General features: G+C 38.2%; 1 protein-coding gene across 1 annotated transcript in view; it reads left to right on the top strand.

Annotated features, from left to right (window-relative positions):
- Positions 1–5,372: 5,372 nt before the first annotated feature.
- The window catches only part of futsch (microtubule-associated protein futsch), a 109,534-nt gene continuing 95,158 nt past the window's right edge, over positions 5,373–19,748 (top strand). Inside the window, exon 1 of the mRNA XM_089849019.1 lies at positions 5,373–5,809. Within this exon, the coding sequence (XP_089705145.1) occupies positions 5,677–5,809 (133 nt within the window). The 5' untranslated portion in view covers positions 5,373–5,676. The remainder of the gene's footprint in view (positions 5,810–19,748) is intronic.

Raw genomic sequence — 19,748 nt, 5'->3', positions numbered from 1 at the left:
GGACTGCCTGCCATCATCACTATAGCGTTTCGAAACTAGAAAACATCATTCCGCTAATCCCTAATCGTTATTTTGGCGAAACAATAATTTGCCAGCAAAGAGCAGCCTGAGAGAGAAAGAGAGAGGCTTGAAGAGAGCTAGACCAAGAAGTGATATCTAGTTTACTAAGGAGAAGGTAAAAGATGCCTAAGTATTCGCGCCCCCCTTTCAAAATACAAGGGGGGACGTAGAAGCAGGCAGGGGCTATTTCGCCTCTCCTCAGTTGGAAAATACAAGTAATTTTCGTCATTCGCGTCGCCCTGACGTGAGTTTTCAAGAGCCAATGAGATGCTGGTTGTAATTTAGAGGCGGGGATCAACTCCGGACCTACGTTTGGACTGGAGATAAAGCTGGCAATGTGGCGAGTTGATACCAAGGAAGATGGAGATAGGGAAGTTTCGTGTAACGCTATAACTCCGGTCGCCCAAAAATCCCGTTTTCGGCGTGGATGTGCATGTGCGCATGCGCCGCACTTTTCTCGCGCATCGTGCTGAAGATAGGCTGCACTACCGGTTTCCTGCGCAGTTTAAACTAACGCCGAATATAAGTCATGTGACCTGCTACATTTCGTGAAGAGAGATTCCTATACTGACCAAACTTCCCTATCTCCATCTTCCCTGTTGATACCTTCTCCCTAATAAACTAGATATCACTTCTTGGCTAGACCATTAGAGAAAAGAGGATAACGCTTTCAGATGCTCGTATGTATATATATATATATATACCTCTTTTGATTGATTGAAACTCTCTCTTAAATACGTAATTTGCATCGTCTGCAGAGGCGAAACAAAACTTTGGGGGAAACTCTAACCATTCAACGAAAATCAGAAATGGCTGCGAGCCGTTAATTTAGGAATTCTAGAGCTTCAAGATCGCGAGGTTGAAGGTTATCTTTCTAGCTCTTGTCTTATATGCATAGATCTTAATTCATTTGTGAGAAAATGATTGCAAGGAAGATGCCAGACTAATATGTCGTTAAATTTAACCTTTTATTAATGGTTTCCATAGTTATGGGTATAAAATTTTCACTATGGTATGTACAGGGTGTTTCTGATAAGACTGGCATAAATTAAGGGGAATGTTCTTTGGGCGATTTTGAGTCGAAAATGTGCTACGACTTTTTAAATTAAAGTTTAAATTATTCACAACCGTAATTATTAATTATTAATTACAACAAAAGTAAATAGATAATCTATTTACTTCTGATTACAAGTTAACTTTCCATCTAATATTTATTTTAAAACAAGAGTGGGGATTTTTCCAATGTAAATTGAAATTATCTGCTTTATGGATGGAACTTTCAGAAACACAGTATCCTAAGCAATATACATATGCAGGGTGTTTCTGATAAGTCTGCCATAAATTAATTAGGGGATGTTCTTTGGATAATTAATTTTGAGTCAAAAGTGTTCTAAGACATTTTTCCATCCTGGCCATTATTTTCAAGTTACGATTGGAGTATTTTACGGATGACCCCTAAACTAATTTAGACAATGATTTCGAATTTAATTATGGGGTCATCCCTAAAACACTCAAATCATAACTCGGAACCAGTGGCCCAGACGTCAAAATGTCATAGAACATTTTCGACTCAAAATCGCCCGAAGAACATCCCCCTTAATTTATGGCAGACTTATCAGAAATTAGAATTAATTAATTTAGAATTAAGGAATCAGCTCGGATATTAAAAAAAATTTCTCTTCATTTTTCTTAATTAAAATTCTATTTATGGTGGTGGCTTAATTACCGAGTCTAATCTGGTTAAAATTAAAAAAAAAATAAATAAAATAAATAAATAACATATTGTTACGATGAGGCGAGGGTTTTGTAAAAGATTCATTAAAATTTCAAAATACCGCAATGCACTCGCTCACGCTCACCTCGAGAAAAAAATCATTGTTTCAATTAGTCTGATTATATTTACTAGTTAAGGGGACGGACATTATTCATTAGTATACTAAATTTCAGTGAAAATTCTTCAAGAGATACTGACCAGAGAGTTGTAGCTTTTACCTTTTATACAGGGTTTTTCTAAATGGTCTGTCAGAAATTAAGTGATATGTTCTTTATGAGATTTCAAGTTGAAAATTTTCTATGACATTTTGTCATAAGGGCCACCGTTTTCAAGTTATGTTTGGACTGTTTTATGGATGACCCCTTAAAATTAACGTGAGAAAATTAAAGACAATGCTAATTAGGCTTAAGGGGTCATCTGTAAAACCCTTCAATCATAACTTGGAAACGGTGGCCCTTAGGGTAAAATGTCACAAAACATTTTCGACTTGAAATAGTCTAAAGAACACCGCCCTTAATTGCTGACAGACCTTTCGGAAACACCCTGTACATAAAGTTTTATCTGAGGCACCAATAAATGAAAAACACTAATTAATACTATCCTTTTCCTTGAATATTTAAACCAGACAAGGGTGTTCGATTTAGGCCTAGGTTTTAAAAAGTGAAGCTAAATTAGCTTTCACGCGTTTGACTTTCGCTGCATAATTTTAAACTAAATTCCGAATCTTTTCAAGCGTAAGAAATTATTTCAATTTAACTTTTATAAACTAGTGAAAGCCCGGTGTTTTTAAGACGTCAATATTAGCTTAGTTGTTAAACTGACCTATATTTTCTACAATCCTCTTAGACTCTTAGGGGTATGTAGGTGTTAGGCGTCTAGACTGTCCGAATTCTGCATTTGACTGAAATTGAAATTACATCTGTACCAAAGTCAAGGGCGCAAAACCAATTTTCTCGAAATGGCCTATCGCCCCAACGGCTGTTTACCAGGTTTCAACGCGTTAATCGATATAGGCCATTGTAGTGGCAATGATATTTAATCATCGCCCTTGGTGCAGTTCTAGCAAGCCAAGTGTAGGCCTACTTTTAACCGAAATAACTCCGATTCTTCCACGGGGGTCAGGGATAGGGTTGGCTTTGTTTCGTAACAGGGTGAGGCCCATGCTATAAGCGCTTTAGTTGGTCAGCAGGGCGAGCTTGTACCTTGGTTTATCCAATAGTTTGCCTATATGCTTTTGGCACTGGGCCATTTCGATTATAAATTATACACTTCTTTCGATTCCTAACGCGAATCTAGCGTGTGTTTTTATTGTACGATAAAATACAAGTTTATAGGGAAAGAAATTGTACTGTTATGTAAGGGCTCGATTTGGAGTCCATTTGTCCTAACTCATAAGGGTTTCAAGATCTTTTTGTTTTTACCGAACGGTAATTTTTCAGTTAATTGAAATATTTGCATAATGTTTTGTAATGACGTGTTATATTGTGTTGTTTTAGTGGTTAATGTGTTTTATAAGACTTTTTCCCTCGATTTCTCCGACTCCTTGCAGTGGATTTCTTTAGCTCCTTCGATAATTTTAGGGGTTTTCTAGGCCTCTCACATGTTTCAGTTTAAAGCTTATTCTCTAGTTCATTTTGTGGGTTTTCTTGGCTATCATATGTTTCAGTTCAAGGCTTCATTTTATGGGTTTTCTGGGCTATCATATATTTCAGTTCAAGGCTTCATTTTATGGGTTTTCTAGGCATATTGTATGTTTCAGTTCAAGGCTTCATCTTTGGTTCATTTTACGGGTTTTCTCTGGCTTAGGATTTTTATTTAGTTCATTTCAGGATCCTGATTTAGATCAGTTTTGGAGGCTTTCCTAGGCTCCGTATTTGGTTCAATTTATGTGACTTTTCCACTCCTCTTTTTTTTTCCTTGAACTTGCCTCTTATTTGGTTCAATTCGTAGTAGCTTTCTCATGCTTCTTATTTGGTTCTATTTGTATTGCCACCTCCTGCTCCTTCAACCTATCCCTTGCTCGGAACTTCTGTCCATACGGAGTTTCCTGCCTGCTCCTGCAGTTCTTCTCCAGTCTATACTCGCTCGGAACTTCTGTCCATTTTACGGAGTTTCCTGCCTGCTCCTGCTGTGCTTCTCCAGATTATACTTGCTCGGAACTTCTGTCCATTTTACGGAGTTTCCTGCCTGCTCCTGCAGTTCTTCTCCAGATTATACTTGCTCGGAACTTCTGTCCATTTTACGGAGTTTCCTGCCTGCTCCTGCAGTTCTTCTCCAGATTATACTTGCTCGGAACTTCTGTCCATTTTACGGAGTTTCCTGCCTGCTCCTGCAGTGCTTCTCCAGATTATACTTGCTCGGAACTTCTGTCCATTTTCCGGAGTTTCCTGCCTGCTCCTGCAGTGCTTCTCCAGATTATACTTGCTCGGAACTTCTGTCCATTTTCCGGAGTTTCCTGCCTGCTCGTGCAGTGCTTCTTCAGGTTATATTTGCTCGGAACTTCTGTCCATTTTCCGGAGTTTCCTGCCTGCTCGTGCAGTGCTTCTCCAGATTATACTTGCTCGGAACTTCTGTCCATTTTCCGGAGTTTCCTGCCTGCTCGTGCAGTGCTTCTTCAGGTTATACTTGCTCGGAACTTCTGTCCATTTTACGGAGTTTCCTGCCTGCTCCTGCATTGCTTCTCCAGGTTATACTTGCTCGGAACTTCTGCCCCTTCAGTTTATTTTACGGAGTTTCCTGCCTGCTCCTGCAGTGCTTCTCCAGGTTATACTTGCTCGGAACTTCTGCCCCTTCAGTTTATTTTACGGAGTTTCCTGCCTGCTCCTGCAGTGCTTCTCCAGGTTATACTTGCTCGGAACTTCTGCCCCTTCAGTTTATTTTACGGAGTTTCCTGCCTGCTAATTCCTGATCCTAATATAAGGAGTTTACCCTCCTGATTCGTCTTGACTCCAGTTTACTAAGTTTTCCTTAATACTCCTCCAGTTCATTTTACAAAGTTTTTCTACTGCTCCTTCAGTTCAATTTGTATAGTTCTCTCCCTGCTCTTTGTCCTTTCAACGGATTTTAATCTGACACGGGGTTTTCTCCCTCTGTCTCACATGTAGGAAACCTCTAATACAAAAGCTTTCTCCAAGGATTTCAAACCGAGCCGCCCCACGATATCGTTTCAATCAAATACCAAAAGGGGGTTTTTATTCTAAATTCCCGAATACAATGAATGGTCTATAACGTCGTCCGTCCTTAATGTGGTGGTGGTTACGTTTACGAGAGACGGAGTGCCCCTGAGATCTGGTGTAAACAAAAACAGTATAGTTAAATCTGTACAAGCGGCGGCACTAACGTAAAAAGGCTAAACCATAGCGATCGGCCGGGGCGTTGCGTTTTGGTTAAAAGTTGAGGCGGAATATGGCTATAAAATGTCAAGGCGAAAAAAAGATAGAGGAGAGAAAGAGCTAAGAGAGCGAGGGAGCGAGCGAGAAAGAGAGAGGAGAGCGGTTGCGGCGGCGTGACGGTTTCCATGGCAACTTATATAGGGTCCGGAAAATGCCGAACGTTTCCGAGCGAGTCGTCTGCGTGCGGCAATAGGGAAAGAGTCACGTGATGCCCCCCCATTCTCCACTGCGGCGAGTTTGGAAGGGCCGAATGTGAAAAGCTGAACGGCATTCGCCGGTCGGAGGTATAGCGAGGAAGAGTTCCTTGAAGAGAAAATATTTTGATCTGTCGCGCGGACTTTTTCTCTCCTCTCTGTCTCTTTTCTCCAAGCTTCTGTCCGGGAATTCCCTGAAAAGAATCCGTCGCTTCTTCCTATTAAAAGGCTCGGACCTTAGCCACCGGGCTCTGCCATGGAGTCCGCCGAGACGGGGCCACCCTCCAGGCCAACGGCCCCCACCTTAACCGGTTGTTACTTGCTAGTTATTCTAAGCGAACCCTACACACCGGAGCAAAAAGAGCGTATCATTCAAAAAGTATCCAAGGGTAAGTCCCCAATCTATTTTCTACAACAATTTCAACCCTTTTTTTCTAAATCAGTTTCTTAAAAACCTCTCCCGAGATTTTAACTAAATAGCTCGAATCTAATTATAATAAGCTTACAAGTAAAAATATGCGCAATATCATCGAATTCGGGACGATCGCGATTCTTTCTCCGAAGATCATTTTTCCGGAGAAGAATTTTGACGTTCGCGCATGCGCTCTAAGTTCAAACCGAGTCTTAACTCCCAAATTTTCTTTTTATATATGTATATATGTTCTTTTTAACGATTAGCCGGCAAAAGTTCCCGAACGTCGTATAGTGAAAAGCGATTTATATTAAATTTAACGAGTGTATTGCAATAGTTTGCGTAAATTGTCTGATTATAATTTTCGAGTATAGGGTTTGGTCCCAAAATTTCAGGGAGGGGCTCGTGATTTTGACATTAAGTGATTTTTCCTTCCCCCTTTTTTCACCCGGTTTCCGGTCTGCATGCGCAATTATCTCCAGAATAAATTAATACTTAACTGTAAGAAAGTTTATTGGAGCCAAAGGGTTAAAGTAAATCAAATATTTCTGAATGAATTGTTAATATTACGTCGTGTATTCCTTTTGAACTTTTCTTCCGTTTTATTAATCCATATGGGTGCAATTCCTATTTATGTTTTACAACCAGGGCCATATAGTATTGATCGTGTAACCCCCCTCCCCATTCTTTTTATCCCCCCCCCCTTAGCCCTTTTTTGGAGCTTTCGTACTTAATGGTATATCCAGAAACTTTTTTCGTTTTTTTTTTGGTGCAATACGTTACTTTACTTTTCTTATGAAAAATATATTGGGATCCATTCAAGAGTGGCCATGGCCACCTTCGAAAGTTGAATTGAGGGAAAAGGGGGTGAAATAGGCTTAGGCAACGTCAGTATTGAAACCTTAGGCTCCCGCCTTCTGATTTACTCGGCGCGGTACAAATTGTACACACTATATCAATCTATAGTCTATGGAAACTTCGAAAGAAAGTGCTCTTAGCATTTTTCGGATCTTTTAGACGGTACGAGTGGAAGTATATTAACGTGTAGTTATCGAAAGTTAATCGTATTCCACGAAAGGATGTTCCGCACCTTTATTCTTTGATATCTTAGCGCATCATCTCTATTATGACGTCACACACACGCGCCATGTCTAAATAGTGTACCTCCACCATTAACATAATGGCGTGCTATGTTGGGATTGTTAGTTCCCTATTGGTTGAAGCGATCAAATCTCCTATTGGACCGTTACTTACGATATAAAATGGACTTTTCTTCGCAAAACGGTTTATGGCATGCAGCAGAGAATTGATTCGTAGTATCTGTTCTTGACAAGCGGCTGGTTTTAAAATTTAAAAATTTTATTTATTAATTTTAAAAAATGCCCACGATGCTGTTTTGTTCTGTTGCATGCCGTATTTCAAGTTGTTTTCCACACCAATAGTGCATAGGTTTTGCACGTATTCAGGAATTGCATCAGAGTCATATTGACCAAGTGCAAAACGCAGAGTGAGGTCATGGAGACCCGAAATATCGTAAAGATTTGTTTTTATCCATTTTAAACAATTTTAACTTCACGGTTTGTCCGCTTCTGCATGTGGAATAAAGGGAAGATACCGAATATATTTCTACCAAGTTCGGATGCACCCGTTGCACCAAAGTGTTAGGAGGAGCATCAGTGTAGCAGCGTGCACTAGTGCGGTTCGGTTACCTAATACGCGTACGTGAGGGAGTAAGGGCCAAAAAAGGACTATAGGAATGACATGCCATTGAACACGTAGCCGCAGTTATAATGGTATACAGAAGAGATCTGTTACACGATGTAAATAACACATTTTACCGATAAATGCCAATTTGAATGCAGTTTTATAGTAATTACCAGCGCTAATTGTCTGCGGTGTAACATCCTATAATAGATCACGTGCATTGTCAATATCTTTTAAAGGTAGGGTGAAATAAAATACTCAAGTGATTCTTCGGTTATAGTAGAGATGGCCGATACCAGGCTTAACCCGATACTGATCGATACCGGTGCAAACATGAACCGATACCGATATTTACTCACTATGATCCAAAACCCGATACTTCAACCGATACCGATATTTTTAGTAGTACAGTGCCATTTACATATGTACTAAAAATACTAGGAAATGATCATACAGTAATTTCATGAATTATACTACAAAGTACAATGTTTAGAGGTACTTCCAAAATAATATCACGGCTTATTGACATTCATTATTACTGAAAGACCTAAAAATGTCATGTAGCGCCATATAACGTATTTTAAAGTAGTATCGGTTTAGTATCATATTCAACCAACCGATCCGATACTATCGGGAAACACCGAGTATCGGTGCCGATTCCGATATGGTATCGATACCAGTACATCCCTGGTTAGAAGACGAACAACATGACCCCTTTACCCATTGTATCTAACCCAAGCCTATCCTAAATCTTCTGCCTTTTAACCCTCCGTTGAAGCCGACAACCAAGGCTTAAGATTCTACATTAAGTTATGATCTACAGCTTGTATTGAAAAGCGTTGTGGACGTTATTACCAAGCATGCACCCAAGTCTACTTATATCCATCCATCCCTCTCTCTGGAATGTTTGATATCTTTTGCCCCTCTCCAACTCCAACCTCACTCCTCTCTCTCTTTTTCGCCTGTAATGACACTTTCCCCGACTTTTCACGCTCTGTACTATACTTTTTATTCCCTTTTCCCACTTTACTCGTAAACGTGTAGGGGGGGGGGTAAACGTGGTAGTACAACACAATTTCCATATAACTTGCAAGCCGCGATATTTTCGATTTTTCTTTCCCACTTGGGTTTGGAGATTAAGGATAGCGCGGTTTTTTTTTTGGCGGTTTGGCTTATGGTGGTTAACTTAAGAAGGGACTCCGGGGAAAGTATACTTAGTTGGATATCCTTGTGTATGCGGATTCGGTTAAGCCTAATCCGGGCCTTGGCAAAATGTCCATCGTACTTATTAAACAGGGTTCGTAAGGAACCTGGATATCCTGGATAATCTGGATAAGTCAGGGATATGGAAAATAGGGGAAAAAGTCAGGGATAAGTCAGGGATTTAAAACCTTTTCCTAAAAAGTCAGGGATATGTCAGGGATTTTGTTTGGCATATCAAACCGTTCTTCATGGAATGCTAAATATGAGCCAGGTGTGATGAAGTTGGCTCTGGTAAACACCTTAAAATGGTCAGGGATTTTGTTTGGCATATCAAACCGTTCTTCATGCAATGCTAAATATGAGCCAGGTGTGATGAAGTTGGCTCTGGTAGACACCTTAAAATGGTCAGGGATATAGGCAACATTTGGTCAGGGATAACCTGGAAAAGTCAGGCATTTTCAATGTAAAAATTTCGTACGAACCCTGTTAAAGCACTTGAGCTATTTCTTGGTATGTGCATAACTTACTCTTGGCTAAAGTTTCACTAAAATGTGTTGCAATTACCGAATAAGATTTTAGTGACTTATTTACTCGCGAAAACAATGGATGGTATTCCTTGGGCTATAAGTTTATAAGATATGTTCCATAAGTATTACACTACATATACTTCGTAATGCTAGAGACTTATGAGACCTAGTTCGAGAACGACAAGCGAGAATTGACTACACTCGGGTTGGCAGTCCATCTTCCTGTTTCGGCTTTTGCAGCGCCTCACCAGGCGTTGCTTTACAAAGATCCATGTCCTTTCACCTACGTCACTTCATGACAAGCTCCAGTTTGTAACCAGAGACAAACTTATGGAACATATCTTATAAACTTATGTGCTTGGACTTATTACGTATTTTTAAGCCTTATCACGAGTTTTACATCCGGCGTTAAGAATGCTTTTCGGAAGTGCTACCTACTTCAAACTTAACAAATTTAGATAATTTTAATCCTTTCCTGTCAAGACTTCCGGTCATTTGGGAACTTGTCTTAACTCGAAGCCAAATTTTTATTTAATGAACTTTAAACAAAACATTTTTGAATTAATATCCGGAAGATATTATGGTCTATATAGCAGACGACATTTTATAAGCCTTACTGTGATGTCGCTTAAACCTTTATAGTTTGCGTAGCATTTTACGTCATTCTAGCGAAAGATTCATTCTTATTCAGATCAAAATTGTTAAGAACTTAATCAATAATTCGGCCTTTATCAAAGTTCGCTCCATATCGCCTCATTACTGATCGTGCCTTGCACTTCCATTGATTCTTGATACCGAATCAATCAATGCACTAATAATAACCTTTGTTATCTTCAGTATAAGGATTATAGAATCAATTAGCGGACAATAATGAAAATCTCAAGACGCTAAGGAAATATACAGGGTGTTTCTGATTAGTCGCCCATTAAAGGGGATGTTCTTTGAGCGATTTTGAGTCGAAAATGTTCTATATATGACATTTTTCCGTCCGGGCCACTGTTGTTAGTTAAGATTTGAGTAATTTACGGATGACCCTTTGAGAAACTGAAAGACAATGCCAATTTACTTAAGGGGTCATCCCTAAAACACTCAAATCATAACTCGAAAACAGTGTCCCGGACAGTAAAATGTCATAGAACATTTTCGACTCAAAATCTCTCGAAGAACATCCCCTTATCTTATCAGAAACACCCTGTATCCAAGAGACAAAAGGATCGGTTCTGATCAGAACAGAAATATTCTTAATATAAATATAAAATTACTACCAAGAGCATGCACTCAACTTTATCCTTTATTGAAACCCGGTTACTAAGATATGCATTTCTAAAATCTCGTGAAAGATTTAGTTGTAGAACCAGCTGATTTCCCGTTCGTCTAGAAAGGCGTCTGAGACTTGTCGTCATTAAATGTGAAGTTTTACTTCGAGTGACGTTCCTGTCACGGAAAGGGCCGTGCCTTACGAGTTGAAAGAAGAATTTGATAGTAAGAAAACTAAGAAAAATAGGTGGAATTTTTAGAGCAGTACTGTTTTTTAAAAAAAATGAGGTGCGGGGGGTGGATTGATTCGAAAAGAGAACAATTTCTCACTTCGTTTATCGATTTCCGATTATTTTTTTTTAAAAGACCATTAATTTCTACCTCCTGCCCCTTTCGATCCATACTTTTTCAAGCCTTTGGTATTCTATAAGAATCTCACCGAAGTTTTAGCTTCGTTCATGATGATTCAATGATATCATAAGTTTATAAGATATGTTCCATAAGTTTGTCACTGGTTACTTAGAGCTTGTCATGAAGTGACGTAGATCATAAATTCGAGGTAAAGCGACGTCTGGTGAGGCGCTGTCAAAGGCTTAGTGCATACTAAATAGGAAGATGGACTGCAAAATTAAATTAATTCTCGCTTGTCGTTCTCGAACTAGCTCTCAGTAAGTCTCTAGCATTACGAAGGATGGCAAGTGTCATACTTATGGAGCATATCTTATAAAATATGGTGTTCTATTTACAGAAGTTTGCAGCTGTTCTAGTCCCCTCGAAAAAATAATATTCGGTCTTCAAAAAGAATATTTTATTTTCGTAATATTGAATTTATAATTTGGTCATCACTTATTTTTTAGCTTAAATTCGAAGTCGGTACCGATATTAATTTTGAAATTTCTGTTTTACGCGTTGTAATTCACGGTAGAAAGTGTGGTTGTAAGAAAATAGCTACGCGCCAAGGTCTGTATATTTGCAGACATTCGCACTATGGCTATACGCGTGAATGATTTTATGTTTAAATATTACACAAATCCACTATGACTAGCATTGACCGTTTTTGTTTAATGTTCCATATCGGTTGACGTTTTTTACATACCTTGGTGCATACGTAACATTTACGTTAGAAGGTTAAGACGTGTAGTTTAAAAGAATGTACGGTGCGCACGTTTTTGATGGGCCATTAACTGTAATTGTAACATTTCGAGTTTTGTTACAGTTGTAACTTAACTGAAATTGTAACATTGTTAGTTTTATGATAGGTCTAATAAAGATTTTTTGTGTACATTCTCTAACATCACCTAAACAAATAAGGAAGGTATTTAAATCAATGAGATTTAAAAAGAGAAATAGCAAATTGTTGAAGTTATTTTCCAAATAATTTTATGATTGGTTAAAATTCCATAAACTGTTACCAGGGATAGATTTAATTTTAGAAGTAGGAATGGAGAACGGTTAATATTTACTTCGGTCCAACTCATAGCCCAGTATAGAACCCCTCCCTCCAACACGTAACGAAAAGTTTAAATTATCTTATTGGCTCACTTAAACTACGTTTTGATGACGTTGCTGACGGGGACGGCGAAAAATACGTAATTCCTTTATTTACCTCTGTCGCTACGACCCGCCTCTTCTTTCATACCCCTTCGTCCCTTGGAAGGGGGTCCGGGACTTCGACGCGCGTTCAGATTACTCTGTTCTCCATTCCTACTTCTAAAATTAAATCTATCCCTGCTGTTACCATAAGAGTAGCGTAAATGGCTTTAGAAAAGCCTTGAGAGAAATAGGAGGGAATGATAATATTGTCTATAAGTATTTTTGTTTAACTAGAAAAACATACTGCGAAGCTCTGAGAGAGTTCTATATTTCCCAAAAGGATACCTGCTAAAATGAAAAATTTATCAATAGCAAATTGACAGCGAAATGAGATAGTTTGTTACAGGTTTGTAGCCTCGTATTTATGTCCAATTCGGATGCTGTCTATTACCTCAAAGCATCAAAGTACAAATATGGTTCTCCTAAAAAGAAAATATTTAGCGAAAAATGTCAATCCAAAAAATGTGGCGTCGTTGTAAATCCCACGGAAAGCATTTTGAATCCGTCTTCTAACTTTGATACAGTCTAGGAGGTTATATCCAGCCTTCCTTTGGTAAAACCCTGTATAAACCTTGGATCTTCTTTGTTGTCGCTGCCCAAGCGTCCAGCTTCTTGATACCGCATGGGTTTTTAGAACCGTGCAATTTCGAGGCTTGGCCATTTTCTCTCTGGATATCTGTCCGTTTTTTAAGTCGTTCGATAAACAGTTTTATTGGCTATTTTCGCCCTATAAGCGAAGAGGAAATGAGATCTGTATATAGTGGTTAAATTGGCCCGACAGACCGTCGGACCGACGCCGCCGACGCCTGGTATAAATCCGCATAGAGACCGCTAAATCTTCTACGAGCTATACGCGGATCATGGGTGAGGGTTTGAAGGGCGACGGAGGGCGTTTGAACGAAAGGTCGGATTATCCGTATAGGGTGAAGTATACCGTAAATAGCCATCGAATCGCACGATATATATCTGGATTTCATGCGAGTTTCCTGTAGCTAATTTCGAGTTTCTGCTAACCTAACCATTTCCAATAATATTATTTTTGTCATAATCACAATTCTAGCAAACCACTAGCAAAGTAAAATTATACTTATTTGCATATAATCAGGGATAGATTTAATTTTAGAAGTAGAAATGGAGAACGGTTAGTATTTACTTCAGTCAGACTCATAGTCCAGTATAGAGCCCCTCCCTCCAAAGTTTAAATTATCTTATTGGCTTACTTAAACTACGTTTTGATGACGTTGCTGACGGGGACGGCGAAAAATACGCAATTCCTTTTTACTTCTGTCGCTATGACCCGCCTCTTCTTTCATACCCCTCCGTCCAGGGGAAGGGGATCCAGGACTTTGACGCGTACCCACAATACTCTGTTCTACATTCCTACTTCTAAAATTAAATCTATCCCTGTTGTAACATAATCACAATTCTAACAAACAAATAGCATTGTAAAATTATACTTATTTGCATAATATATAAACGCTTCAAAATAAGGGTTAATTTTCTATGGATTTTGGAATATGTTTCTTATATCATCATGCAGAGAGTTTAATTAAGAAATTGACCTAAAAAGTGGTTATGCATGTTTAGCTGTTTAACCTATTTGAATATGAAAGTAAAATATTTTTCTCGCACCATACTTGAAAGATCCCTTGTACACTTTTTGCACACGATTTTCGCTCGATTTCTTTAAACTCTATTAGAGAATTATTAGCGCTTGGTTTCCAGTATAGAGCAAATTAGGTAAAATGTTCAGTACTGTCAAAGCTGCAAGACGTGCCAAAATGTCCGCAATTCCTAATTCAACTATTTTGTACCGCAAACTATAGTGGAAACTAAGCTTTAGTCTGTGATTTAAATAAAATGAACCAAATCTTTAGTCAGGGGATGTATAAACTATAATCATAAAATCTTCATATGAAAGGCAATACCCCTTAGGATTATCGTCATTTTAAAGAAAATCGATCAAACGTAATAAGCGTCAAGATTGAGAAATTGCAGTTAGAGAATCCCGAGTAATGAATCCGTTCAAAAACCTTTTAAATAAATTTGTTTTTGACAATAAGTACTTTCACCCATCGATCGGGATGCTGTAATAATTTTTTTAGGGTTATCCCGATTTTATGATACTCATCATAATGATTCGTTGAAACTGTCCATCCTCTTTGGTGACCTCCCCTCTTCTAGTCTCTTTATAGTGACCAACAGTATTATAGGAGTGTGTGTATGGTGCGGTTAAAATTAGAAAAGGCGACAGCGTGCCTACGACGCATTATAGGCCCAGAAAGAAACGGGGGGGAATTTCTCCTCTTCTCTCTCTTTCTCTTCACTTCGTCCGTTTCTCTTTATATCCGTTCTTCCTCTTCTCTTCTCTCCTCTTCTTCCTTCTTCCTATCTTTTCTCTGGGTTCGCAAAAATCGATGAGAAGCCACCAAGTTTCTATCCTTTAAGGATTAATGCGTCTGCTAGCCCTACAACGGCCAAGGGTTAACGGACATATTGGACCACGCCCTTTTTCTACGTGTAGCTTATATACAGGAGAGGTTAGATATTCGAGGCCCAAAGGTTTTATTTAGTTCTTACCAGAAGTGAGATGAGACCAGAAGTACTGAGCTAACCAAATTCTTCACTCGGCGAAAGTGAATATTCTTGATAACACACGAACGGTTGGCCCTCTGGTAGCGGTTTCTGAATTTTCCCTCCAAAACGTGAGACGCTCGTGGCGGTAGACGGCCGAACTAGATTCGAGAACCCGCGTCCGTGTTACGCAGCTTTAGGTTGAGGGGAAGGGGGTAGGAAATGTTTTTGGAACTCGACCAATTTTTTTCTCTCTAGTTTTAGCGCGTGGGAAGCGGCATAAAATCCTCAAATTTGTTCACTAGTGCCAGGATCTACTATCAATGCTAGAGCCCTTCACTTCTAGTCTCATCTCACTTCTGTTTTTACGTATTGCTCAATAAACTCCACTGAGAATTCAGAATTCCCATCAAAATAAGGATATTTTGACTCAGGTTTAAGATGGTCTATATACTTAGTTGAGTTGGGACCTCAAATAGCTAAGTTATCCTGAAGCACTCGAACGTCTGGAAAACGGAAGGCTTTTGTCTTTACTTAATTTCTTGGTTCCTATCGATATTAATTTGTTTATAAGAGGGTTATTTGCATATATTTAATTTACGATGCATTATTTCCGTTATCCATTATCTCTATAAATAAACATTTTCGCTTATTTCTCCTTTTGAAATGTTATGTTATGCCTGTTTAACTAGAATTCTCATGTAAAACAAAAATTTGAACAGGACTACTTGATAAAATGGTTCGGGAATTATTATTTTAAAGCATTGAAAAGATATGATTATCATTTGAAATGTATGTGCGTCCTCAACAAAGGACAAGGAGAAATATTATTAAGTTACATTTTAGGATTAAAGATTAAACCTTGATATGCAATTAACCCAGCAATATACTATTTGAGTGAGCTAAAACCCATCCTTTTTTCAAGGCATTATTAAACTCCCTTAATCTGCCATTTTAAATGAAGATTTCAAGACTACATAATGTCTCTTTAGAACAGTCAAAAAGTACAGCTTGAACGCCGATTGATGTTGTCTTATAATTGGCTAACAGCTACGATATTTAAAACGATATGCAAATTTCTCGACTGGCATTGATTGAGCTTCATTGTGTCTTGAATTTTGTTCCGATTTAGTTATCATTATAGACGTAACTGATATTATTTTGAAGCTTTAAAAGAATGACCCACTTTAAAATCATTAATTAACAAAAGAACTAATCATTCCGAGGACCTTTAATTGGATCATTTAAATGAGTGCTAGCGAATCGTATAAATAAATCACCGTATTAATTTATTCTCACCAAATTAAAATTTATTGACTAAATTAATCGGCACACACCGTGACAAATATCTTGACAAGTCTTAGGCTGCAACCCTTGTTATTTTTTATTTACGAGCTCGTGTAGCAAAAATAGAAAACAATTAAAGATTCATTATCCGATTTAATGATTTAAAAAAGTGACCCTCCACGTCGACTATAATTCAAACAGCACGTCCGACGTTGCATTCAAAAGAAAATAAAACCAAATCTGCTTCTCGCGCTAGTGCTTTTAACCAAGGGGTCGGATACAGTAGTTTTGCGAACAAGGTCTCTGCCTAGATTTCGGAACGATTTTAGTATGAAGTGAAATAATTCTGTGTTCAATTCAATGTACGTGCCCTGCTACATTATTTTTTAGGGGATTATTGTTTGTACTTCATAAGGACAAGATAGCGTTATATGTCTTGCTACTGTTGTCAAACATTGAAGAAAAATGGAATACCATCCAAACTCACTGTCGAGGGTCGCCAACCTTTGACCTTTCATGTTTTTGCCCTTTGAACTCGGAGGGGTCAATTATCTTCCAAATATAGGAATTAAATGTTAAGGTGCACATTTTATTATGGGCTTTTAGTAAAGGTTTTACGTTAGAATTTTAACAATTTTAGATTCATCTAAGCCTTGGTCAAATTCTACGTGATTTTGGACAACTATCCAACCGCCCTGATGGAGTTAGCGCTCACGCACGCCTATATTTAAACGAGATAAATTAGTATTCAAATATATTGTGGTTGTTCGGCAACGAGTGACGAAACTAGAGTCGAGATCGAGAGAGAAAAGAGAGAATTGTGAGATAAATATGCAAATGTCGGGTTTAATTAAGAGGCATTTACGTACCGGACGTTGCTGGGTATTACTCCTTTTGTTTAAACGACTATGCCCTAAGCTTAAAGAGACCTCAACATCTGTACTGTACCTTATTTGATTAGAAAGACTTCTGAGATCTTGAGTAGATTTGAAGTTAAAGCCTAAGGATGTCTTTGGTTTTAACTATCATAAGTTTATAAGATATGTTCCATAAGTATGACACTACATATACTTCGTAATCCTACAGACTTACTGAGAGCTAGTTCGAGAACGACGCCAAAATTGACCATTCCATCTTCCTATTTAGTTTGTGCTAAGCCTTTAACAGCACCTCACCAGGCGTCGCTTTACCAGAATCAATGACGTTTCATCTACGTCACAACATGACAAGCTCTCAATAACCAATGAGAAACTTATGAAACATATCTTATGAACTATGCAAATGAAATCCAAATTTAAAGAGCAATGTATACATATTCAAAACTTTGAATTTAGAAGAAAGATTTCACAATATGACTATAGGGTCTGTACCTTAATAGGACCGAAATCTCACTTTTTCAACTGCCTATGGTTTTAAAGTTTACTTTCTACCGAAGTTATTTAAGATTTAAGCTTATTAAATCTCTGAAAAACCTTTTAAAAAATCCCAACGGTATAACGCCACTAAAATTTTTAAATTTATTTGTAACTATGGGTTCCCTAGATAAGACCAAACCTAAAAATATCTGATTTAAGTATTATTCAGAGTTTTAAGCTGTTTTCGAAGGAATTAAGATTTCGTTTTCTCCAGGGGTTTGTTAGAGAAAAAACCGCGCAAAATAGATATCTTTAAGACAAGAAAAAAATTGCGGGAATTTGTGTTTTGTTTCGCACTGCGGGGAGTTGAAGCGAATTTAATTCACGCTTCGCGGATTTCGCTCCCAAACACCGAAAACGAGTGAACCCTTTCCTTCCTCTGGTAGCTTCACTTTGGAGAAATTAGCTAAAGGAGGTGTGCGTCTTTAGTTTAATAATTTCATGCAGTTTGTGTCGACCCAGTACTTATCGCTTTAAACATTTATGAAATTGCTCATAGCAAGAAGTAGGATAAGATACTATAAGTAAAGAGCTCTAGCATTGGTAATAGATCCTGGCACTAGTGAACAAATTTGAGGATTTTATGCCGCTTCCATCGCGCCTACACTAGAGAGAAAAAAATTGGTCGAGTTCCAAAAACATTTCCTATCCCCTTCCCCTCAACCTAAAGCCGCGGAACACGGACGCGGTTGCTTGAATCTAGTTCGGCCGTCTACCACCGCGAGCGTCTCACGTTTTGGAGGGGAAAATTCAGAAACCGCTACCAGAGGGCCAACCGTTGGTGTGTTATCAAGAATATTCACTTTCTCCAAGTGAAGAATTTGGTTACCTAGATACTTCTAGTCTCATCTTATTTCTGCTTATAGTTAAAATATAGCTAGGCCTAATTAAAACAGTTTCTAGAGAAAGACTGATTTTGAAAAGGGTTACAAAGAAAAGGTTTCTGAAATATATGGCTTATGCAAGCTTCAAATGTTTTTTACTCCAAGGTTACATACAGTCTCTCCACTACCGAAACGTATCCTTTAAAAATTTAATGCTGAATTCGCGGTCTGAAAGAATAGACCCAGCTAGAGTAAAATGAAGAAGGATTTGTAAGAAAAAGCTGCAAAGTTGGTCGCGGTTCTCGCAGACTGTTTTCCGGTTTGTGGCGTAAGTACTAGTCTGAGGTTGGATGGTATATTAGGCATCTGGGATAGCACGGCATTTCCCGTCCTTCATGCAATTATCTCCTAACGAATGTCTCGTCACTTCACTCTGACTCATATCTCTTACTGACTGAGCTTACACAGTCGACTGAAATCCGTTTTTTGCTTTTTTTTCTTGAATGAGACACGTTGACTGGCAACTTTTTTTCGCGTTGTCTTTCGAATGAGTCGCCTAAACGGCGTATGATATTTATTTCCTATTTACATTCTTTAATGTCCCTCGTTAGCAAGAGTGTAAAAAAAAAATCTTACAATGAAATTTGTTTGAGTATGTCTTTCAAATTGGAAATTTGAATCTTACTGTGTTTGAGCCATTATTTGTAAAACAACACGAGCGCTCTGATGGAAAATGGTGTAAATATTAACGTCTAAGTAACAAAAAACGAAAAGGAAATTATTGGAAACGAACATTCATGATCAAAGATAAAAATTGTAATTGGTAATCTTCGAAGTTGATCAATTCTTTTTACTCTCAATTATGAACTCTTGTCGTTAAATATTTTAAAGAGCCATGGAGGGCTATCCGTAACTGAGCTCTCACTTATATTCATGATTTCACGCTGATTAGCGAAGAGTGAGTCAAGTCGTAATAATTAACTTCCGGACGTTTGATGAACCCATGATCTGACATTCAGTATTTACGATGCATTTTTCGATAAATTAAAACAATGTTGAATTTATGGGGGCACAATAATTTCTATTAGCTGTCTAGATAAATAAGTATATTGAGAATAAGAAACTTAACCATAATGATGTAAGTATAAACAGAGATAGATTTAATTTTAGAAGTAGGAATGGAGAACAGAGTAATGTGGACCCCCTTCCACAGGACGGAGGGGAATGAAAGAAGAGGCGTGTCATAGCGGCAGAGGTAAAAAGGAATTACGTATTTTTCGCCGTCCCCGTCAGCAGCGTCATCAAAACGTAGTTTAAGTGAGCCAATCAGAAAATTTAAACTTTCCGTTAGGTGTTGGAGGGAGTCGGACTGAAGTAAACACTAACCGTTCTCCATTCCTACTTCTAAAATTAAATATATCCCTGGTATAAATGAACATATATTACATATATCACTTTCTGTTAAAATTAACCCTCCTTGTGTGACTCATAAGCTCAAAAGTTTCTAGAATTATTTCACAACGTATAGCAGC

This window comes from Phalangium opilio, unplaced genomic scaffold, assembly GCF_054372755.1.
Source record: "Phalangium opilio isolate 3A_F unplaced genomic scaffold, DU_Popi_V2 ptg000009l_1, whole genome shotgun sequence".
NCBI classification, from domain to species: Eukaryota; Metazoa; Arthropoda; class Arachnida; order Opiliones; family Phalangiidae; genus Phalangium; species Phalangium opilio.
The sequence above is the reverse complement of the archived record's forward strand: the minus strand, read 5'-3'. Positions and strand labels throughout refer to the sequence as shown.